At 44.7% G+C, this 24962-nt stretch overlaps 1 protein-coding gene across 3 annotated transcripts in view; it reads left to right on the top strand.

Moving 5' to 3' along the window:
* The window catches only part of tgfbr1b (transforming growth factor, beta receptor 1 b), a 101516-nt gene that overhangs the window by 26537 nt on the left and 50017 nt on the right, over positions 1-24962 (top strand). For all 3 annotated transcript variants that reach the window (XM_084443247.1, XM_084443245.1, XM_084443246.1), the window contains exon 2: positions 20983-21237. In XM_084443247.1, the coding sequence (XP_084299373.1) occupies positions 20983-21237 (255 nt within the window). The remainder of the gene's footprint in view (positions 1-20982; positions 21238-24962) is intronic.

Here is a 24962-nt window from a genome sequence, read left to right on the forward strand (position 1 = left end):
CACTTACCGAAAGTCCGCAATTTCACGGAGTTAGGAGCAGAAAATACCCACAGCCCACCGCGTCTCATGTGACAGTGCTTGAGTGCATCCGAGTCATGATCCGAGTGCATCACACATAAATGATGACATTTGCAGATAACACAACATTTATCTTGAAATCCACATGCTGCAAACATATCCCACCCAACCTAATTTTTTAATTATTATTAAATTAAAACGGACGTCAATCGGTCAATTTGCAGAGCTGAAGGGAGCGTCAGAGCAGCCTCTGCGTCGGAGGAACGCGGCAGCCAATGAAAACGAAGTGGGAGGGGCATTGAGCGAAACTGGAAGTGCTGTCCCATTTAATTCACGGCCCTGCACCCTCTGACCCTTCCAGCTGACGTCAATTAAGTGCTCAGGCCTCAGACCACAAGTGCGAGGGGCCGCAAGTGCGGTTTGCGCACTCAGATTGGGATTCAGCTATTGTAATCCTCAGCGGGGGTTGGGTAGGGCTGCCAACAGCGATGTCTCCGATTCGTGGATCTTGCGTTGGATTGTAGGTAATGTAGTTTTCTCTGTATGAAGTGTTGGTTTCAGAGGACAGAATTAAACATATTTTTAAAAATTCAATTTGAGATAAAATTCTGAAATAAATCACTACATCTACCCTTTCATGACAATTTTGCCCTGATTTTTCATGAACATTGGACATTTATTGAGCGAGAATTTGTAGTAAATGTACAGTATTGCTAATAGTAAAACATTTTGATGCATCATGCACTCAGTTTTTGATATTTCTGTTTATATTATCTGTCAGGATCGTTTGGTGTGGGCTGTCTGATGTTGCAGTGTGTGCATTTTGGTTGCAATTGGGGAAAAAAAGTGGGAGGAGTTAGGTTTAGATATGTTCTTTTCTATTGACCGTTTGAGGGTATATTCAGAATACTGTAAAAAAAATTCATTTTTTGACACAAAATTCTGAATAAAATCACACTACATCTTGGATATGTTGCCGATATTGTCACTTTTTATGAGGATGATCAGACATTGATTTGGCAAGAATTCGTAGGAACTGTATACAGAACTGTTAACAGTAAAACATTTTGATGCGCTGTGGGCTCAATTTTTCATATTTCAAAAATCTGTGAGGATCCTTTGGTAAGGACAGTCTGAAGATACAGTATATCAATTTTGGTGTCAATTGAACAAAAAATGTGGGAGGAGATAGGTTTGATAGGTTTTACAGTTTATGAAAAAATCTGAGTGATGGACTTCAAAATTCCTGCAAGGTCAGAGTGTATGAAAGTTGTGTCTCACTTGGGACTACATTCACGTGGTAATTTTACAGTGATAGCACCTATGGCTGATTTGTTATGATTTTTTAAAGTTTTAAACTTTAGACTGTTGCTGTAGCGCCACCTTCAGGTTTATTGACCTACAATGCAGGTTGAGGACTTTGGGTATAGTACTGGAGCCATGTGCAAATTTTGGTGATTTTTGGTCCACGAGAAGTTAGACTTCAGTGGAAGATGGAGAATAATAATAATATAGGCAAATACAATAGGGTTCCGGCAGCTACGCTGCCTGGCCCCTAATAATAGTAATAATAATATAGGCAAATACAATAGGGTTCCGGCAGCTATGCTGCCTGGCCCCTAATAATAGTAATAATAATATAGGCAAATACAATAGGGTTCCGGCAGCTATGCTGCCTGGCCCCTAATAATCAATATTAAATAACATCCAGTGTCGTACCCAGTCTTTTTCAATGAAAATACAGGTAACACCCTGACAAACAACTCAATGTGCCAAAGACCACATTTCCATCTACTGTACAAAAGGCTATTTAATGCAACATACTATGGACATTAGCCCTTCAAAATGTCAGTTCTGAAAAAGAAAAATCTGGGAGAAAATGTGCCAGTGGAAGCTGAAATGACTGCAGTTGCTAAAAAGAGCCAGCTGACCATCATCTAATAGAGATCACTCAGATGGCAATCATGCAGTCTGAACGAGGCTTCCCCTCTGACACTAACAGCTGCCACACACCAGGGCAGAGGGCCTGGACATCTTACTGGTCTAATATATCTCCCACCCTCTCTCCCTCCTTCCTACCATCTAATGAGCCTCTGACACTAACAGAGTGTGTGTGTGTGTGTGTGTGTGTGTGTGTGTGAGAGAGAGAGAGAGGGAGAGAGAGAGTGTGTGAGAGAGAGAACGATGAGTGAGGGAGCTACCTGCCCTGCTGCCTCTACCTGCCATCTGAGAGTCAGAGTCAAGTCCCTCTCTCTGTCTCTCTCTGAGAGGATGCTGGATGGAGACGAAGCTCTCCTGCCTGAGAGTCAGTGGCCCAGTCCCAATGTCCCCCCTAAACCCTCAAGCCCTGAGCCCTCACAGACCTATTGACGTCACCTGGTGAAGTGGTTGAGTGCGAGAGGCTGCAAGGGCTCGAATTGGTATAAAAAGGAATGGGACAGCACTTGCGACATCACATTACATTGACGTGAAAACATATTTCTTACTATTGTGGGTGTGGGGCTTTTTATCAAATTTTCAATTTTACATGTTTTTCTTGTAGGCCTTCATGTAAATTAATTTTGGGCTGAGTCAAATCCCCTTTACATTATCCGAACTCTGTGTTACCCTCAAAACATGTCTGTTCAACTTGTTGAAATCATTTCATTTTGTGGTGATATGCTGTCTGTGATTCTTGTTTGTGATGAATCCAAAAGTATTTACTTAAGAATGATAATATATTATGTATACACATTCCTGCACCTCACAACTCTTTCCATATTCATGTTGGAAATCTCAATTCAAAGAATACTGCACCGACATGGGTGATTAATGTCATACTGCTTTTAACTGGGAAATCATATGATTTAGAGCAACAGAAATCGATGTTATTTATAACCATAGCCTACATATTTTTACACATCACATTATACAAACCCATGGGGTTAATAACCCATACTTAAAAATAATGAAACCAAAATAATTATAAGGCTACTTATACTAAGCAAGTCCAGATGAAAATATGAAAACATATTTTGTTTTGTAACGTGAACATTAGGGTTGGTTGATCTGTCCGTGCTTGTTTATTGGCTGTTCTTCAGGTAACCCCGTGTTTCACGTCACAACGATATGAACTGTGGGTAATTCCCTTAGGCGAAGTCTGCAGAAGTGCTGACTTACGGTAAGGGGCCATAAAGGGCTCAAAATGTCTGCCAGAGATCCCTCATGCACTTGCCGATTTGACATTGGGACCCCCCTAAGCCCTCGCAGACTTCGCGGGAGCGCGCCCTTAAGTCTGTGAGTCTGCAAGGGTGGACATTGGGACTGGGCCAGTCAGTCAGTCCCTCTCTCTCTCTGTCCCTCTCCCACCACTGGCTCTGCTGGCTGCTGGTTGAGGCTGCTGGCTGGAGAGGAGGCTCTCTGCCTGGAGTAGCCGTCTCTCCTGTTGTAAATAAAGATTTCACTGTTAGTTAATCCACTTTATTTTTTTGACAAAAGCATATGAATAATAATTATTCATAGGCAATATGTTTAGCTATTGACTTGGCATCTATTGCTACGTTATCCTAGCTAGCCAGCCAACGTTACCACAGGCTCCGCAGCAGTTTCTTCATCTGCTTCTACTCTCACTTTATTCTTGAAGAATGTATATATTGGTCTGGTACTCATGACCTGAAAGTCAAGAGTACAAACATATTAAGCTTAAGACATTCCCGTTTTTCAATGACATTGGCCTGACTAACGTTACATGCAAACCTATATAGCTAACGTTAGCTAGTGCTAGCCTAACTTTAGCTAGGTAACGTTGCTGGTAGCTAATTAACAGTCTAGCTTGCTAGCTGGAAAATTCACGTTACATAGACTGGAAAATGAACATTGCAGCAGAGCCCAAATTATGTTTGGACAAGTAGACAACTACAGTGGATATCCAATATGGATTGTATTGTATATATTGTAAGTAGCTAACGTTAACTTGCCTCAAACAACCATATCTCAACTCCTTGTGGAATTCCAGCGTGAATCAATGCAGCTGTGTGCAATTCACACTTCCAACATTGATTGGCATGCGACCTATTTCAATCCACGCGATTTGCGGGGGAGGGGGAGTAGACCAGCAGAGTACCATGAGCACAGCAGTGTTTGAGTTTTGTTATTTATTTATGAGAAGTAAAAAGTTTTAATGACCTACATTTTGCAGCTATGGTGGGACAAATTCATCCATGGCGGGCCACCATGGACGAATTAACGTATGGGAAACACTGCGGTATTACAGCCATATTCTTCCAGTTAACCGGTTACCTGTTGAGCAATTTGCGTTAATTAATGAGACTAAAATAGGCCTAACTTTACCTGGGTTTTGATACAGGCAACTTTGCAAAAAGCATGAGAGGTGCACTTATAGAAATTCCTACTATCAATGGTAATAATGTGACAAAAACACCACGATGAAGAGAGAAACACGCTTTAATAAACAAGCGCTGCTGTAGCACCAAAGCTGTAGGCTACAGATACAAACACGGACACAGAGACACGGAGCCTGCATTGTGCATTCAGAAAATTATAGCCCATATATCAGAAGTTGTCGGCTCGAAAAAAAATCACGGACACAGTCTGATTCAATCTCTAAAATAAAACACTATAGGCCTATAGGCCAACTCGGTCAAACAATCTGCACTTGATCCCGTCTCGCCTATCCTTACGCATATGAGCTCTGTCAAAACCATACAACCATGACAAAACAATAAACATTTGTCAGGAATCAGGATCAGATGAATATATTCGGTTTAGTGTAAGATGAAGCTGTAGACTTCTTCACTAGTCCCCATTCCCTAGCGAGCCTTCCTATGAAACAAAAGACAAGACGGAATAAAACAGCATTATTATAACGAACGAAGAAGAACGGCTGAACGCGATCACATCGTCACTTGCATTACGTCCATAGAAACGGACTCGACAGATTAATTTAATTTAATAATTATAGAGGCTGGTTAGTGTTTTTTTTATTATTATAGGCTACATGATTTGAATTGCAAAAAAAGAAAAAAACGAATACAGGTTAGGGATTTTTAGTAACCGGTAAGGCATTTGAAGGCTCTCCAATCCGGTTAACCGGATTACTGGTTAACCCCTCCCACCACTAACATAGTCAAAGACCTTTTATCTGTGATGTGTGAAGCTGGATATTTGACACTGTCGTTGTATCTGTCTAGTTTTCACGGTGCCTCGATACAGTGAAGAGAAGAAAATAAAATTGTGGAGCATCAATCGAGACTCTGCGTTCTGCTTTAAGCCAACCAAGGGCAATTACAGGGAGAGAGTTTGAGAGAGAAAGGGAGGGACGAGAGAGAGAGCCGGGTTTTATGCATGGTTCCTGTGTTGCTTGGTTACGGCATGCAGGTGGAAGGTGGTGTTTAACAGATTAAAGACTCAGCTCGACTAGACTCCCTCCTTCCCTCCCTCCCTCTCTACCCTCTCCAACTCTACTAAACTCCCTCGCTCTCACTCGCCCTGTCTCCTCCCTCCCTCTCTCCCAAGACAAGGGGCCCTTCTTCTTTCCAAATCCACACAGTTCTGAGCTTCCGTGCTTGACTGGTGCTTGTTCTACATATTAGGATCGGTTGTCATGTTAGCTGTGAACTACAGGTTAGTGTTGAGAGCTTGTCATGTTAGTGGTTTACTAGTTCTAGCTGTTGTATTTCACAGCATTGACTTTAAGATAAAGTTTCAGGAATATCAGGGTCAGCAGAGCCGCTTCCTGAAAACCGCATCCGTTCCTTCCAATGCTCAACTCCATCCATCCATCCATCGTCATCCGCTTATCCGGGGTCAGGTCGCGGAGGCAGCCGTTCCAGCAGGGGGCCCCAGACATCCCTTTCCCTAGCAGCATCAACCAGCTCTGCCTGGGGAATCTTTAGCCGCTCACAGGCCAGTGCGGAGATGTAGTCCCGCCACCAGGTCCTGGGTCCACCCCGCGGCGGCAGGAGGCATCCTCAGTAGATGCCCAAACCACCTCAACTGGCTCCTTTCGACGCAAAGGAGCAGCGGCTCTACTCTGAGTCTCTCCCAGATGACTGAACTTATCACCCAATCTCTCAGGGAGACCCCGGCTACCCTCCGGAGAAAACTCATGTCGGCGGCTTGTATCCGTGATCTCATTCTTTCGGTCATGACCCATCCTTCATGACCATAGGTGAGGGTGGGGACGAAGATAGACCGGTAGGTAGATCGAGAGTTTTGCCTTTTGGCTCAGCTCTCTTTTCATCACAACAGTGCGGTAAAGTGACTGCAGAACCGCACCAGCTGCTCTGATTCTCCGGCCGAACTCCCTCTCCATGGTTCCCTCACTCGTGAACAAGACCCCCAGATACTTGAACTCCTTCACTTGGGGTAAGGACTCATTTCCTACTCGGAGCGGACAAACCACCGGTTTCCTGCTGAGAACCATGGCCTCAGATTTAGAGGTGCTGATTCTCATGCCAGCCGCTTCACACTCAGTTGCGAACCGATCCAGAGAGTGCAGTAGCTGCTTGATCTCAGCATCCAGAGATCGCAACTCAGCCTGGATGGTAGTGAGGTCGACCGTGGCGGACTTGGGTGTAGCAGCCCCGGTAGTGGGGGCAGTGGAGGTAGGAGCAGGAGAGGCGGAGGCAGGGGTAGGAGCAGCCGACACCGCCTCCATCCCAGCAGGTGCAGGCTCAGCAGCAGCATCAGGGGCTACAGCATCACCACTAGCCATTTCCGCGGTGGAGGTAGGAGCAGCAGACACTGGCTCAGCATCTGCAGTGGTCGCCGTGGGGATAGGAGCAGGAGGAGCAGCAGGAGAGGCGGAGAGGCAGGGCGGAGGTGGAGTCAGCAACAGACATGCTTCCAGCTTTAGTGGACACCAAGCTTTCCGGCAGAGCTGGAAAGTGTACCAGGCTCAGGTGACTGTACCTGTTAGACAGGGCTGCGAGCACTGGCCTCCTGTCACAGGAGGTGAAGAGGCGCCGGCGGGGTTCTCCCCGCACCTCAGGAAAGAGAGGGGGGGGGGGATCACAAACAAGATTGGTGACAAAGCGCAGCCCTGGCGGAGGCCAACCACCCACCAGAAAGGAAACTGACTTACTACTGAGGACACGGACACAGCTCTTGCTCTGGATGTACAGGGATTGGATGGCCCTAAGTAGGGACGCCCTCACCCTATACTCCCGCATAACCCTCCACAAGACCTCTCAAGGGACCCGGTCGTAAGCCTTCTCCAAATCCACAAAGCACATGTAGACAGGTTGAGCAAACTCCCAAGCCTCCAAGATCCTTGCGAGAGTGAAGAGCTGGTCGGTGGTTCCACAACCAGGACGGAATCCGCATTGCTTCTTTTCAATCTGAGGTTCGACTATCTGCCAATGCTCAACTCGCCTCCTATAAAGTGGCCTATCATATCGCCCAGTCAAAGAAGCCGCACACCATTGCCAAGGAGTTATTACGCCCCGCTGCCATAGATATGGTCTCGACTATGATTTACGAGGCATTTGCCAACAAACTAAAAGCTATTCCCCTGATTGAAAAGTTTGGGAATCACAGGACTAGATGGTTCCTTCTAGTCGTTTAATTAAAAGTCTTGAGTCTTCAGGCCAGAGTATGACAGAGCATGGCAGAAAGCACGGCAAAGAAAAGGAAATCAGCCACAGGACATCAGGATTTTTTTTCTTGGGGCAAAACGCCATTGTAAGAAGACCGTGACCCCTGTAATATTACAAGTAATAAGTTGGTTGACTAACTAGCATTACTGGCTCTGTAAAAACATGATCAGTTAGTTTATCATATTCTGATAATCATCCATATCCACTGATGTATACAGTAGTCCCATATGCTGGGAGAAAGGGAAGATGATGAGGAGAATTAGGAATCTGTGAGGCGAGAGATGAGAACGTGAGTGGACATAACATGCCTGAGACCCTGAAACTACTGTAGAAGTAGCATTAACTAACAGCGAAGCAGCGAAAAGGAGGGTGATGGCTGGCTCCATGTACTATTGGCTGTTTAAGAGAAATAAACAGTAAAGGTAAGCATGATTCTCTGTGTAGTGCTTTTTGAATGACTTGGTGATGGTGATGAGCCTCTATGAAATCGTAAAATATGCGGGCAATCTCAAGCGCTCTGTGGGCATCATTTGCACGTGTACCAAAAAAAAAAATCACAACTGATTGTGTCCACCCCAAACTCAGATCTGCACCCATGCACACACAAACAAACGCACTGCGGGGCCTAGGCTAGCCCTGCAGCATGCATGTGACCGACAACCTGTTGGCCCACTCAGCTGACGGGGATGGTGAAACAGAGAAGTAGTGGAGGAGAGGGAAGTGGAGAGCAGCAGAGAGAACCGCCCCCCCCCCCCCACACACACACACACACCTCTCAGTCCTCTGAGGTGAGTTGCTTCACAGCGTTAGCAGGAAAGTGCATCTCTCTAGAGGATGTGTGTCTCTACTACCATCATTTATATCAACACTAGACTAGACACTAGGTACTTTACTCTTAGACTGTGTCCTACGCAAACCCTGACCCTAACCCAGGAGCTAGCCTGTACTCTCCTCAGACAGACCTTAACCCAGGAGCTAGCCTGTACTCTCCTCAGACAGACCCTAACCCAGGAGCTAGCCTGTATGCTCCTCAGACAGACCCTAACCCAGGAGCTAGCCTGTACTCTCCTCAGACAGACCCTAACCCAGGAGCTAGCCTGTAGTCTAATGACAGCACCCTCCCTCCCTCCCTGGAGTGCTGGGCCTGGTTCTCATTGTTCTAGCAGACTATCAGAGGCCACTACCCTCTCCGCCTAATTATCTACCTACTCCACCACCACCTGTCTACCACCACGCTCCCAATTAATTCAAAAGAAACAATGTGTGTGTGTTTGGGAGAGTGTGTAGCTGTGTGTTTGTTTGTCTCTGTTCAGCTCTGAGAGTTCTTCAGGGCTCCAGAGTGAGACTAAATTGGTCACAGTTGCAGCCGTTCTTCTATCCAGTGAGACTGTCCAATCGGTTTCTCCAGCGAGAGTCAAATTTCTAGTCTTAAATTCTTAATTTGAAAATTGTGTCTTGGTCAAACAGCAATGTTGTGTGCATTATGTTGTTATCCTGCTATAACTATCATTTATTTATCATGACCATGCATTTATTCCACCTTTATTATTCCTGTTCACCCCTTCCAACAAGAATGAACGCTATCTGCATCCTGCAACATCCGAGTGCAACAGAATTTTGAGCGCCTGTCAGCTCCGTTTAGGCATCATATGTGACTGGAAATTATCTCACCATAGGCTGTTAGCAGTTTTAACACAACAGATATCAATTTGTAGTTGAACATTTATAATGACAGAACCGCATGTAACAGCAGGGGCCTCGTGAATTAACCATTTACATTTTTGTTGACCGTAGTCTATAATACATTGTGGCACTAGCAATTTGATTTATCATGTCTGTCTGTCTGTCTGTCTGTCTGTCTGTATCAAGTCTCCTAAAGAGGCCATGACATCAGAAATGCATTTCTTGTATTGGAAGCTAATATTTAAACGAGACAGTATAGATTGTAAGAAAATTGTAATGGAGTACATTAAATGTTCCTGAAAGGTAATCTTAATACAGATGTCTCTAATTATACGTTACAGGCCAGTGGTTTCAGCGTTCAAGCCAGTAACTTTAAAAAGCCAGTGGCCCACTTGGGGACTTTAATGTCAAGCCCAAACAGCAGACCAACTTAAAAGTTAGTTAGTTAAAGGAAAATGCTCGTTTTTGACAACCTGGACCTTATTTACGACATATTATAAGAAGTTTGACTCACCGAGATCACTTTTGTGTTGTTCGGAGGCCTGTAGAAGAAATTTAAAATCCAGCGCGAGCCAGTATATCCATGTAATAACGTCGGACGGGGCACTGAGAATGCAGTTTCTCAAAATCCATTTTCGGCCGCTAAACGGTTGTTTTCATCAATCAGATTGGATGAATCTACAGTAGAGATTCCTCAACGCCAGCCATTGTTGTTTTGGTTTTCAAACACGGGGTCTTTAGCCTCTGTAATATGATCTTTACACGCCTCTCCCCCACTTGCTCCAGCACGCATGCGCACAGGCCAGCGCGCAGACTGGCTATTCTCCCTCACATTCTCTGCGCTACGATCGGATTGTTGCTGACGAATGACGACGACAATATTCTCGGCACCAACTACGATCGTAGCGCAGAGAATGTGAGGGAGAATAGCCAGTCTGCGCGCTGGCCTGTGCGCATGCGTGCTGGAGCAAGTGGGGGAGAGGCGTGTAAAGATCATATTACAGAGGCTAAAGACCCCGTGTTTGAAAACCAAAACAACAATGGCTGGCGTTGAGGAATCTCTACTGTAGATTCATCCAATCTGATTGATGAAAACAACCGTTTAGCGGCCGAAAATGGATTTTGAGAAACTGCATTCTCAGTGCCCCGTCCGACGTTATTACATGGATATACTGGCTCGCGCTGGATTTTAAATTTCTTCTACAGGCCTCCGAACAACACAAAAGTGATCTCGGTGAGTCAAACTTCTTATAATATGTCGTAAATAAGGTCCAGGTTGTCAAAAACGAGCATTTTCCTTTAAGGGATGTGCTCTGAGTGGTCTAGCTGTGCATCGCCTAAGTCGAGCAATGTTTATTACTTAGTAATTAGGGTGTTCCCTGCTGTCTGTGTGTGTGTGTGTGTGTGTGTGTGGTGGGGGGTGTCTGTGACTCTGTGGGTATGTATGTGGCTGGATGGGCATTTTGTTCACACCATAGCTCGAAAACAAATAACCCTATGACGTTCATACTTGGCACATATGTTCTGCCCAAGGTACCCTGGACCTGATTACAGGGCGGATCCCATGGATGTATTAATAGAACTGGATGCGGTGACTACGTTGACGCCTCGTTCTTGAGAGTGAAGCTTTTTGAAGAGGGCCACTGACCCCTTTTGACATGCGCAGTTGTGTTTTCTCGCGTCACAGGCATTTGCTCATGTTATAACCATGTGATTTGTTGACCCGGCCGCGTCCACAAAGTTTACACGTTCATGTAGATTTTTGAATGAGCGTTCACCGCTCTCCCCACTGTATTGCATGTCCCTGCATTAGCATTGTTAAGTACCTGCCATCAAATCACGATTCTGTCAAATATATCATTTCGAAAAATTATTTCTTTATCCAGGCATCTTAGTTTTAACAGTTTCATTATAGCGGAGCAGGTTATATTTGCTCGTGTGTGGTATTTATTTTGTTCACAAGTATGAAACTGTTAACTAAGATGCCTGGATAAGGAAATAATTTTTCAAACCGATATATTTGACAGAATCAGTATTCTATGCAAGCTAGTTCTTAATGCTAATTCAGACTAATGCTGTGTTCACACCGGGCGCAAAATTTTCCGGCCGCGTGTCGAGTTTACATAGAAAGTCAATACAATTCGTGCAAATTGGGCGGTGGGTGGCACGGGCAGCGCGAATCAGGCAAACAAAAATTTCAAAAAATTGAACTTTTGGCATGGCAACCCCTTCAGTGGTGTCACTGGATCCAGCGGCGAGATTCAGGCGAACACAGCATGAACAGAGCGGGGAGAGCTGTGAATGCGCATTAAAAATCCACAGGAGCGTGCAAACTGTCCGTGAACGCGGCGGGGTCTGAGAAAAGCAGAACTCCGCATTTTAAAAGGGGTCAATTCGGCAAGATGGCGCTGATCAAAATGTTTCAGGAAGTAAATCGCAGCCTGGCCCCTTGGCGGATCCACAAATTATTTTTCTTTTCTGTTATAAAAGTATAGGAGTTATACTTCTGACCCACCACTAGAGGGCAGCAACCTCTACATTGCATTGAAAATATAACTCCTCATCCTCGTATTTCTGTTCATGAGAACAATTATTTTTTCCAGCAGACATATTAGTTAATACAAGATTGATCTAGGAAAAGCAGTTTTGTGTGCATATGTGTAGTATTTATTCCGTTTTGGAGAATCCTGTGACCGTGATGTTTAGGATCAATCTGTAATGGAAAAAAATATTCCAGTTAATATATTAGTTAATACAAGGTTGATTTATCTAGGAAAGCAGTTTTGTATTTGTTTATATGTATATTTATTCACTTTTGCAATTGCTCTCGGGTAGCGTGAGGAAGGGAACTCCTCTATATGACTTCACAGGCATTGCTATGATGACCAATTACATTTAGGGGAATACTGTTTTGCGGTGCGCAGTGAAAAAATTGCTGGAGGGGGATCTACGCCATCTCTGAGGCAACGTCACATTTTTTTCCTAAACGTAAATGTAATAAAACCTTTGGTGATAACAATGTAGCTTACTTTGTAGCTCAAGATGTCCTCTAAACAGTTCTGTTTTTAAAATCTAACGATGTTATGTCGATTTTAACTTTGGTTGCTAATTTTGACGATAGTGCTGCAGTTTGGAATCCTCTGAGAGGGGCTGTATTAATGCCATCAAATGTACAGTAATGGTTACAGTCATAGACATTATGAATGGAATGCTGTCACGATGCGGCATCGACAAGCAACATTTTCAGGGTGAGTAATAGTGATGATTTGAGGTAGTTTTTATACAGCTAAATATGCACATAAAAAGCTACAAATATGAATGTACGCTCTATGATATGCAATTGTAGGAGTCAGTTACTTTTCCGTTGCTGTTTAAAATGTCACTAGTACAAGGCAGAAATCAGTCTTGTTGCAGCGTAGCTTGGCGTTAATAAGTCCCCTCTCAAGGATTCCCATTAATAGATCCCCTAAAGCAGGGGTGTCAAACTCTGGCACGCGGGCCGAATTTGGCCCGCAGTGTAATTATATTTGGCCCGCGAGGCAATACCAAATGACTACTAGAGCTGGCCCGCCAGTATTATACAGCGCATTCACCGCTAATACTACAAATCCCATAATGCTCTGCTGTTGTTTTGGCGCGTCAATCAAGACAGGACCCAGAAACGCGCCCTCTTCTGTGACAGTAGTCATAGCAATCTCATACTACAACTGTAACCGTGTTACCCCTTCTTAAAAATGGCGAAAAGAAAGGCAGAAAACAGAAGCTTTACGTTATGTAACGTCTCACTGTGATAGAGACACCTGTGTTGACCTAGCCGGCCGCTGTGTTTGCTCTGTTCCTGTTCATTCAATCCTGTCCGCCTTCTTGCCTGTCTGCCTGCCTGTCTGCCTGGCTGTCTGTCTGCATGCCGGCTGTCTGTCTGTCTGCCTGGCTGTAGGACAGTCAGGGTTTTACAAGCTTCTCTACTGAGCAGATGGAGCACCAACACTTGTGTCTGAGGGCGTATTCACATATGTTAGTGCACACCATTGATGCACACCAAAAGCGAAAGTGATAAGTGCATATTCAATGTTAAAGCAAAACTTGTTTGGGTCCATATTAAAATTTTCATTTGTTCAATGTTGGCCCGCGACTTTGTTCAAGTGTTAAATTTTGGCCCACTGTGTATTTGAGTTTGACACCCCTGCCCTAAAGCAAAATAAATTCGAATCAAGTTGACCCAGTTCCATGCTATGGAAAGGCGCAAGTTGGGCACCTCGCCCGAGTGCAGTCTAGTTGAGGCGTTTTGATTTCAAAGCAAATCTACTCAAATCTTCAATAGCTTTTAAAGTCTCATTTGGCTCCCAGCCTATTAGGTGGCAGGTGCCACAGCAACATATTGGTGCCACCAAATCATGTGCTGAACCAGCTAGCTGAGAAAGCCAGTACCACCAGCTAGCTGAGAAAGTACCACCAGCTAGCTGAGAAAGTCAGTACCATCAGCTAGCTGAGAAAGCCAGTACCATCAGCTAGCTGAGAAAGTCAGTACCACCAGCTAGCTGAGAAAGCCAGTACCATCAGCTAGCTGAGAAAGTCAGTACCATCAGCTAGCTGAGAAAGCCAGTACCATCAGCTAGCTGAGAAAGTCAGTACCATCAGCTAGCTGAGAAAGTCAGTACCACTAGCTAGCTGAGAAAGCCAGTACCATCAGCTACTGTAGCTGAGAAAGCCAGTACCACCAGCTAGCTGAGAAAGCCAGTACCACCAGCTAGCTGAGAAAGCCAGTACCACCAGCTAGCTGAGAAAGCCAGTACCATCAGCTAGCTGAGAAAGCCAGTGCCACCAGTGGAAAATGTAAGTCTGGAGCCCTGTTTGTTTCCTGCATTTCGGTGCATTCAAAATATGTTTTTCTTGTAGTATTCACAGATTGCGTGCATGTTTGTGTGTGCGTGTGCATGTGTATGTGTGTGTGCGCGCATGTGTACCCTCTTGTCATCAATCAAATCAATCAATCAATCAAAGCTTTATTTGTATAGCGCATTTCATACCCAGAGGCAACACAATGCGCTTTACAGAGAACAAGGGAGGTGGGCATACGACCCACTCTCTACATATTCCAGAGGGAAGCAAAAAAACAGTAATCACCCGGGGGCCAGATAGGTGAGCTGTAAAAAATCTTCCCTGACCCCTCTCAACAAGGCGATCGAGCAAGCTCCAGGAGTATGTTTGTCTACCGGCTAAGAACATTTATAAAGCAATACATTACATTAAATTACATTTCAGAGTGAGAGAGGCTAAAAGCATCATAGGAGAGAAAACATTCTACGGACATGCTACGACATCCACAGCAGACACGGGGGTATCTTTGGACTCCGGGAGGTCGGCTGGTGACAGTGGGGCATCCACTGGACCTGGTTAGAAGATAGGAGGGTGAGAGAGAGGCACTAGGGAGAGGGAAGGCAGAACAGGGTTAGTAGCACATAGAGCCATACAGACCACACAGATATTGAAACAGGCAACCTGGGGCAAGCTCCTGGAATATATTTGTCTAATGGCTAAGAACATTTAAAGAACAATAAATTACATTAAATTAAATTTTCAGAGCAAGAAATGTTTGGGGAATGTTGGAAAGAGGAGCGGATTGAATCAGCCTGTTGTCGGGCAACTGATCTGCTCTCCTGGCAAATCTTTCTCTCTCTCTCACACACACACACACACTCTCTCTCTCTCTCTCTCTCTCTCTCTCTTTCTCCCCCTCCCTCTTTGTGAAAGTATTTTGCTTTTCTCAGAAGTGGCCCAGCCCAGATAAGCCCACCATAACTGCCTTTGTAGGGATCAGACACAGAGGGCGCACACACACACACACACACACACACACACACACACACACACACACACACACAGGGTCATAAGACGCTGAGATATACTTCACACTTCCTCTTTGAGACAGACAGACTGGAAAGTCCTGTCAGTTCCAGATTGTCCCAGGCTGCTGTTATGTAGTCTGTGTGTGTGTGTGTGTGTGTGTGTGTGTGTGTGTGTGTGTGTGTGTGTGTGTGTGTGTGCGTGCGCGTGCGTGTGTGTGTGTGTGTGTGTGTGCGTGCGCGTGCATGTGTGCGTGTGTGTATCTGTGTGGCGGGGGGTGTCTCTATGTGTCCTCTGTTTTGTCTAACTCTTGATTCATGTTCACATGCCAGGTGGTGAGTCACGCCCCCAATTAGAGACTACGACCGCATGCCCCAACCTGTGTGTGTGTGTGCGCCACACCCAGCCAGCTGTACTCTCCAACTTGAGTTCCAACTCTCATCATCTCCTTGTGTTCCTGAAAGGGTGTCTGTCTGTCTGTCAATCCGTCTGCCTGCCTGTCTGTCTTTTTACCATATGTTGTGTCCTGTTTTATTTTCTTATTTTACTTTTCTTAATACCAACTACTAATAAACTGTCTTTATTTATTCTGTAAGGCACTGTGTGCTACATGTGCTATATAAACAAAATTGACTTAGACTTTTACTTTGTCTGTTTGTCTGCCTGCCTGCCTGCCTGCCTGTCTGTCTGTCCATCCGTCTGTCTGCCTGTCTGTCTGCATGCCTGTCTGTCTGCCAGTTAGGGATGCACGGAGGCATCGGCCGATGTTGACCTTGACATTCACCGATGGCAGTGGCTGATGTTGTCACACCAATCATGGCTATTTTTTAGGGCTGATTGTTTGGTCGAAATCCGGCAATGCTTATAATTTGTTGGACAAAAAATACATAACAGGCGAAACGGGAGCGTTTTGAATTGGCCTACCTACAGTAGGCATGGAACATCATTTTACAGCCCTGAGTATGATGGTCTCTCTCTCCCTACGAATCCTATGATGGTCTCTCTCTCCCTACGAGTCCTATGAGGGTCTCTCTCTCCCTACAAGTCCTTTGATGGTCTCTCTCTCCCTACGACTCACACACATGGGTGCGGAACACAGGAGCAGCCTGTCTCTCCCACTTGCAAAGTCAGCCTTTTGTTTCCCAATCATGGTTTATATTAAGACATCAGGTCGAACATCCTCGTTTTCATAACTCGGTGTTGGCCGTAATGTTATTGCGGAAGGCAATTTCATTAGCCCATTTTTATTACATTATCTTTCATAGCCAACACGACAGAAAGGATTAAGTCTGTAGTAGGCTACAATCCTACATGTTGAAACAGCCTATTGTTGTTTTAATCTCTTTTAATATGTTGTTTTTGTTGCTGTTCATTTAACATCAAGGCCTTAAAGGCTTTAGGCTGCATTTTGCAATTAAGAACTGAATGCGCAGCCCAATTGCCATTGGACATTACTGTATGTTATTTTTATTTTTATTATTACCTAGACCTACTACTATAGCCCCACAATAATGATGGATTATGATCACATATAATTATGTAATGGTAGTGCATGGAATTAAATGTATTTAAATCATTTGGATGGATGTTGGCGGCCTGAAATAAATGGGATCATTTAGGCCTAGTCTTGTGCAGACTCAGTTTTGGTCCTATTCGACCTCAGGCCTGCATGAAAAAGACTCAATTATACCCTAATAAAATACCATAAAGAATAACTTATGCTGAGTAACTAATTACAACTTAGTTACTAATGAATATAAAAGAACAATCAGCTTAATTTAGAAATGTAGGCAAGGCCTGAGAAAAATAAAGAGTCCAAAATCGAGCAGCAGATTGGGAGGAGGTCGGTGACGTCAGAGGGCAGGCCAGGCTACGTCCCACACTCAGGTTATTTGGTGTTTTTTCTTTATCTAGCCTACGCTGTGAGCTGTAAGCAGTAGTGTATGTATTGGTATTCTATCTGTCTCCGCCGGCTAGATGGAGATGCAGTGCTCCCTTGGCGCAGAACATTCCATTCCAGCTAGACTGTGGATATGTCTTTTTTTTTTTTTTTTTCACAAAAATGTACAATAAAGGCTAATCTTAAAATATGATGCCAATGGTTCACACCTAAATAAAGGAACCTATTATGCACATGTGAAAACAATTGCTCTTTGGAACCAAACACTTCATTTGTTTGTTTTCCTGGCACCAAAGGGGGGATAAAAAAAACAAACGGTGCCGGATTGTTATTTTAAACATCGACATCGGCCAGAACTTTACAATAGGGGCATCCCTACTGCCTGTCTGTCTGCCTCTCTGTCTGCCTGCCTGTCTGTCTGTTTGGCGAGGGCCTTATAGAGACATATTCCCGCCCGCTGATCTCCAGACATGTCGAGGCTGAAGGAAGCTTCCTGGGTTCCTCTGGGGGTGGTCAGTGGGGAAGGGGAGAGGGAGCCACTCTGAACTATTGAGACAGGCCCGAGTCATAGAGGCTGCTCTGATTGAGACAGACCCCAGTCATAGAGGCTGCTCTTCAACAAAGGGCCAGATGGCAGCGTTCCAGAGGGACTCCCTCACACACTCACACACACTCACACACCAGGCCATGGCTACAGGTTATTAGAGAACGTGAGATTTGAAGGGTAGAGGTATGGAGCCAGACAGCAGAGATGTGTATGTCTCACTAAGTAGAGGGAAAAATCACGCACATCCACGTCTACCACTCTACATAGACTGCTGTCTGTCTGCTGTGGGTTTGAGGGAGGGAGGGAGGGAGAGAGAAGGAGGGAAGGGAAGCATCTACTCCTTCAATGTCACAGAAATGTCTGGTCTGCCTCTCCCTCCACTATGTCTGCCACTACCTCCTTCTCTCCACTTGTCCTTCTCTGTCCCCCTCACCAGACAGACAGACAGGCAGGAAGACAGACAGTTTTGAGAGAGAAATTGGCGGGGTAAGTCTGCCGTCTGGACTGAATGATTTAACAGTTATGTCTAGCTAGTGTGTGTGTGTGTGTGTGTACGTGTACGTGTGCATGTGTGTGATCCCTACAAAGACTGAGGGGCTATCCTCAATAAATTCAATTCAAAGACAGTTATTGCTTATCTGGGCTGGGTCACTTCTGAGAAAATTCTTTCATTAAATACTTGAGAGAGAGCGTGAGAGAGAGGGAGAGAGAGAGGAGAGAAAGAGGTGTGGTGAAAGGTTGATTTGTTTCAAGGCTGATCTGTCTCCATAGCTGTGCATAATCCCAGTGGTTATTGACCATGCTACCAGACAGCTAGCTGTGTTTAGGACTGATGTAGTGGTTACTGTTTAGGAGGCAGGAGGATAGTGTTCCAGCTGGGCTACACTTTCTAGAAACACATGAAAACCAATTTATGCTGTGCTGTCTTGTCTATCAACACGCTGGCACTGTGCGTGCGTGTGCAGTAGTAGTAGTAGTAGTAGTAGTAGATACGGTAGTAGTGTAATTCTACTTTTTTCATTTAAAAAAACATAGCATAAACTAGGGTATGTGTTTTAAAATGAAAATAAGGCCCAGGAGCATCAAATAGGAGAGCACTGAAGCTCTTGGATCATCTGTAAAAAAAACTTTTAGAAGAAGAATTATTTTTAATGGACTGCACTTATATAGCGCTTTTCTCACCCCTAAATGACAAAGCGCTTTACAATGGCCTCTCATTCACCCATTCACACACACACACACACACACTCACACACCAGTGGCGCCAGCAGGCCATACTAGTCTGCTCGGGGACACTTCGACATGTAGACTGGAGGAGGCGGGATTCGAACTGCCGAGCCTACGATCATTGGACGACCTAAGTGTGTGTGTGTGTTTGTCATGCGGCATGTGCAAGTGCACTACAGTAGACTGAAAGGGTTGCACACATCCATTCATGAAAGTGTCGACTTGATGTAGGCCCTACATAAAGCATTGTTGAAAATAACTTGATGTCTTTGTTTTTATTTTGGTAAATGATGTCAAAGTGACATTGATACATCTACTCTTCTGATGTGTTGGGTAGAGTGATGGAAATGTGTGAAATCTCTCTCGCACACACATTATTCAGTGCACGGATCTTACGCTGACATTTGGACAGCGCAGTGTCTTCAGAGAGTCATTCAGAGTGAAGAAGACATGGTGCTGTCAGTGAGCTCCACTACTGTCCTGTTTGAGGCCACAGGCATATGGAAGTGTTTGATGCTCAAAACCCCCTGGGGGAGGTACCCCTGCCCCCCCGCTGAATGCTCCCACTCACCCTCCCAGTGTTCAAACAAAAAACACCACTGATGTGGTACTCACTCAAATATTTTCCCAAGGTTGGCAAGTCTGCCATAGAAGTGACACGGCAGGTGGTGATTTAATGATCACAGAAGTCCTAGGCACCCCCTCTGCCTCACGACTCACTGTTGTTGTTGGTGTTCTTGTTAGGGGCGAGGCACCTGTTGTAATTGGTATTATCATTATTATTATTATTTGTCTGCCATGGAAGGGGGGCTCAATCTAGGGACCAATATCTAAACTTCCATCTCGGCCAAAGTTGGAAAAGTTGAATAAAACAGCCACTATGAGCCAATGAAAATTGCAGAGGGCGTGGCTTTTCACATACAGTAAAGGGATATAATTTCTGAAGGAACACCACAGAACTTTGTAGGCATATCCCCACATATAAACGGAGGCTAACCCTGCATTATTGGCCCGATGAATCTGAATGGGGACGCTAGAGAGCTCATTTCCGGTTTAGGCCTAACCGCCACACAGATTTTTCCAAAACTTGGGGCATATCTAAGGGTAATTGGAGAAATACGAAGTGGATTGGCCACAGGGTGGCGCTATAACAAGCCAAAATGCTTAAAGTGGCTAAAACAAAATCAATTGCTGTGGCGCCCCCCGTGGCCAAATGGGGTTCATATTACTGTATGGGTAGGGCATGGCATGCTTCTTTGTCGTATGGGTAAGATCGGTTCGTCCTCTCCCCCCAGGCTCGGAGCCGAGGGGCTATCCTTTTACCACCCCGAGCCTGGGTGAGGGGGTCAGCCGGGCTATCCGGCATGCTCTACAATGTAATAATTGGACATAAAATCATCAGATTAAATTTTGATGTCGATATAAGTGTTTTTGTGCAACAACAACTCCATTGCGCTTTCATTGTATTTTCATTGACATCAATGGCTGCATAGTAGCTCAAATGTGGCTATGGCGTGTTTCGCTTGTTGCGTTGGGTGTGCTTGGCCCCGTTATTGCTGCTTGCAGCTATATTTTTTGTTGTTGTTGTTGTTGCTTAGCAGTAACTTGGCAGAGTTTCTCTGCATGCAGCTTCTTCATGAATTGCACACACATGCACACACACACACACTCACATTCATTCACACACAAACAAAGCTGTTTGTTTTGTGAAATTGTACGCTGCCATTTCCAGTCTCTCAGTAGAGAAGAGAACCCTGGTGATTGTTTATATCTTATCAGCGTTCAGTTTTGATGTTAATCTAGCTGTCTGGTCTCTCCTCTCTCTCTCTCTCTCTCCCACAAATTATTTATCTCCCTTTTCTACCCCTTTTCTCTTTTACTTTCATTCCACTCTCTTGTTCTCTCTCTCTCTCTCTCCCTCCCTCTATTTTTCTCTTTCTCTCACCCATACATCCTCTCCTCTCTGTCTCTCTCCAACCCCCCTCTCTCCATCTCTCTCCTCCCTCTCTCTCTCCTTCCTCCATCTCTCTCTCCTCTCTCCATCTCTCTCCTCCCTCCATCTGTCTCCTCTCTCCATCTCTCTCCTCCCTCTCTCTCTCCCCCCTCTCTCTCCCTCTCCATCTCTCCCTCTCTCTCTCCTCCCTCTCTCTCTCTCCTTCCCCCAGCCCTCCTGTGCTACTGCGAGCGTTGTTCCAGCTCTAACTCCAGCTGTGTGACGGATGGCGTGTGTTTCGTGACCGTGTCATCCAGCGGGGGGCACCTGCGCACGGAGCAGAGCATGTGCGTTCACGAGAACGAGCTGATCCCCCGTGACCGGCCCTTCATCTGCGCCTCCTCATCCCGGGATGACTCGGGCGTCTACCCCCTCTGCTGCAACACCGACTGGTGCAACAAAAGCCCCAACCTCAGCATCTTTCCTGGTCAGTCAGACAGACGGGCACACACACACACACAGACAGACGAGTACACACACGCACATGCACACACTTACACACACACACAGCCTCACCTGTTCAATTTCATGGGGGCAAGATTAGATACTCCTACTCTCACCCACATTCTTTTCAATGACACACACACGTGCACACACACGCACATACACACACACACTATGGCATTGGAAAAGTGCCACGTCAAAGCTAACCAAGCAGACAAACGTGACGAACGTACGTGACGCCGTCACCCCGTCAGCCAAGTTAGCTACACGTCTACTGTATATACGTGACCCCGTCAGCCTCTTAACTGCAAAGGTAGGTAAGCTTTTTAAGGTTTGGTAGTTGTCTTGTTAGCTATGTAGCTAGCCAGCATCGGGCCACTACTCAATCTCTTTGATATGACAACAATAATAGCAGGCTATCACTTAAGATGGTTAGCTGATCTAGATGTTAATATTATAATGTCACCTGCTATTGTGCTTGGTGTGTGTTGCTGCCGAAGTAAGTCCTAGCTAGATATTATTCTTGCCACCGTAATTTGCCTTGTTAAGCCAATGTTTTCTCATGTTAGCTGAATGCTGTGATTAGCTAAAGTTATGCTAGACTAACGTTAACATCCGTGTATCTGGACCTTGCTTAGAGTAGGCTAGGCTTCAATCAATGACTGCACTGATCAATCAGTAGACTTGCACGGCCAGTAAATGCCAACATGTTATATTAGGCTATAGGTCTATTATGGTCATACCACGTTGGATGGAACAAGATGTAACATTGCACCTCCTGGACAGCCAGACATCTGATTAGCAGATAAAACTGGTTGCTGTAATTATGTTAACATGATTAAACTGGTAGAGACTACCAGATTGATCACCATTGACTACCTATTGTCACTGTCCGACTGTTGTCACTGTTGTTTATCCCTATAAACTGTTATGTCGTGAACCTAGGAATGCTCTTCATGCATGAAAAACAGGGTAAGAATTTGAATATAAAGATACAATCAAGTTACAATCTAATAGCAACATTGATTCACAGCCAAAAACGTTACTACAAATCAAGTATTTTCAAGAATAGTAGCAGTAGTTTAAATTGTTGTTTTGGTAACTCTGTGTGCGCAGGCTTGGAGGTCCAGATGTCCCTGGTCCGAGACCAGGCAGTCCTCCATCAGTCCATCCTCACTTCCTCCATCCAACCTTGGATTGTGTACAACATTGCACCCAGGCTATACTCACTGCACTCCTTTCTGTGTATTGTATTTTGTGATTGTAATTCTTGTGATTGTAAAACTTACTGTACTTAAGTTTACTGTAACAGAAATCCAAATATACAAGAGTGCAATCTATTACTGTAACCGAACTTACTGTAATAAGTCAAGACATTGTTGCATGTCACTGAGCAACAACTGCAACAGCTACACGTGAGCGTTTATTACAATAACATTCTAAATGTTTTTCTCTAATCAGTCACTGTTGCACAGTATTCTCCTTAATTTGTCAGGTGGCATATGGTTTGCATTCAGTTGCTATGAAATATGTAAAACTTGTTCATTGGCTGAAACAAACGTAACCTTGGTCAGACGGTCAAAGAACTTGCAAGCACAGACAGGCTTTTAAACAGGTTTATTACAAGATCACATTGACACTTGGACCATCGTCAGCGCCTCCATGTAGATGTCGATACCATAGACATCGCTTGATAGGAATGGATCAATGTTTGCCAGCAGGTGGGTCTCAACTGTGTCCAGTAGACCATGGTGAAGTTCAGGAACCTCAACAGGTGCCTGTGTGTCAGTGGAAGCAGCCGGTCCATTCCAGTCGATTCCCCAAGTTGCGAAAATCATCTAATGACGTAAAAACCATTATGGTGAAATGCAAATTGTTTAGGTACTTGAGACGTGTCCTACTTTGCTAAATATCTATGAAATAACCATTTAGAAATAGGAATGACACACAGTGGTGGAAATGGCCAGGTTTAACTAGTGAAACCCTTGGGTGGGGTGGGTGGGCCCCGGACGGCGTACCCGACCCGCTTCCAGAAAATTAAGATGAACACTAAAGATATAAACAAATCATTCTTTCATTGCATTCAATAATGAAAAGCAGAATGCTTTCCTGTTTTTTCTTATTGATTTTAATCATTACCATAAAAACTACATTAAAAAAATATTGCAGAGATCTGATTATTTCCCCCTGATCGTCGTCGTCGTCATTTGGATCCAAGGCTCCAGTGTCCTCCAGATGTCTGAAGGCGTCTGAAGGCAGTGTAGTATGTTCCAACAAACACACACCATAAGTCACACCACAAACGTTCAATTCGTTGATTGTGGATAGACTTCCCAGTGATGAAGCTCCTTCGGGCTGAATTGGTGGGGGGAGAGAAAGGAAGTCATGTTTTACTAGCGTGGCACAGCCATCCTGAACACGTGATCACAATTGTGCCCCCTCAGTTCAGTCTGGGATCGGGTTATAAGGTCTCATTACGAGAACTTATTCTTTAAGTTCTAGTCAAATGGCTGCATTTTTAAGTGATCCGCCCCCCAACGGTAAACAGCTACGATAAACAGCACCTGATTGGTCCATTGGTCCACCGTTGTGGGGCGGATCACTTAAAAATGCAGCCATTTGATTGGGACTTAAGTTCTTGTAATAAGACCCTATGGACGCTATCCTAGACTGAACTGAGGGAGCACAATCGTGATCACGTGTTCAGGATGGCTGTTCCAGGCTAATGTTTTACAGCATGTTTTATGCAGTTATGTGTGCATGTGTGGGGTACAATGCACAATTCATCTGCACAAATGTGTCATCAGCTGGTATTCCTGGATGGTTGTCTGCAAAGTTCGAACTTCACTACAGCCAAAACAATGTTTTGAAAAACCCACTCAAGCAAACTATAATTATCTCTCACAGGGACACATATGCTCATGAAGATGTTTGTAAGTTGCTGCACTTTTTAGGACGTTTGTAAAAACCACAAACGCTACGCCGCCGACATTTGCAAACAGTGGTGCCTGATGTTACGCCACGACCGTCTCTTCGTGAGAACGTCACATCTACCTATCAAATACAATGGGAATTTCAACGAATACTGGCGTATGTTAGTCACGTGAGTTGACTTCTCAGTTAGCTTGGTGTGGTGAGATCTGGCACTTTTCCAACGCCATAATGCATCTCCAAGTTGTAAGAACACAAGGGAGCAAGTTAGATTAATCATTTGCCGAATCGTCATATGTGTAGGTATAATTACGCTTTATAGAATCACATGAAACCCATCCATGGATCTCATATATTTACAAGACCTCGATACAGGTACTGATATAGCTGGATTATAGTAGGCCTTGGATATGCCGGGACTTGGCACAGATGTTCTTATATGTGCTTGGCTATCCCGCAACATCTGTTCTAACACGCAGCTTCTATAGGCCTACAGAATGTTTTGAAAGTATGTGAAATGCATGATATAAAAATACACAAATTGGCTGCTGCAAAGAACCCTCAGATCTGTCTACAGTTTAATCAGGGATAATTGCCTTAAGTAGTCACTATAGGCCTACATGTTTGCATTGTTATGGATGTCATTGTAAATTGATCCATTTATACGTTGATAAGGCCTTTTATTCATGGGCCACCCTGTGAAGCATTGGGCTACGTGCAATATAGGTCCAAACCCCATTACCCATGCAACAACACTATGAAATGGAATTAAAAATG

This window comes from Borostomias antarcticus, assembly GCF_949987555.1.
Source record: "Borostomias antarcticus genome assembly, chromosome: 9".
NCBI lineage: Eukaryota > Metazoa > Chordata > Actinopteri > Stomiiformes > Stomiidae > Borostomias > Borostomias antarcticus.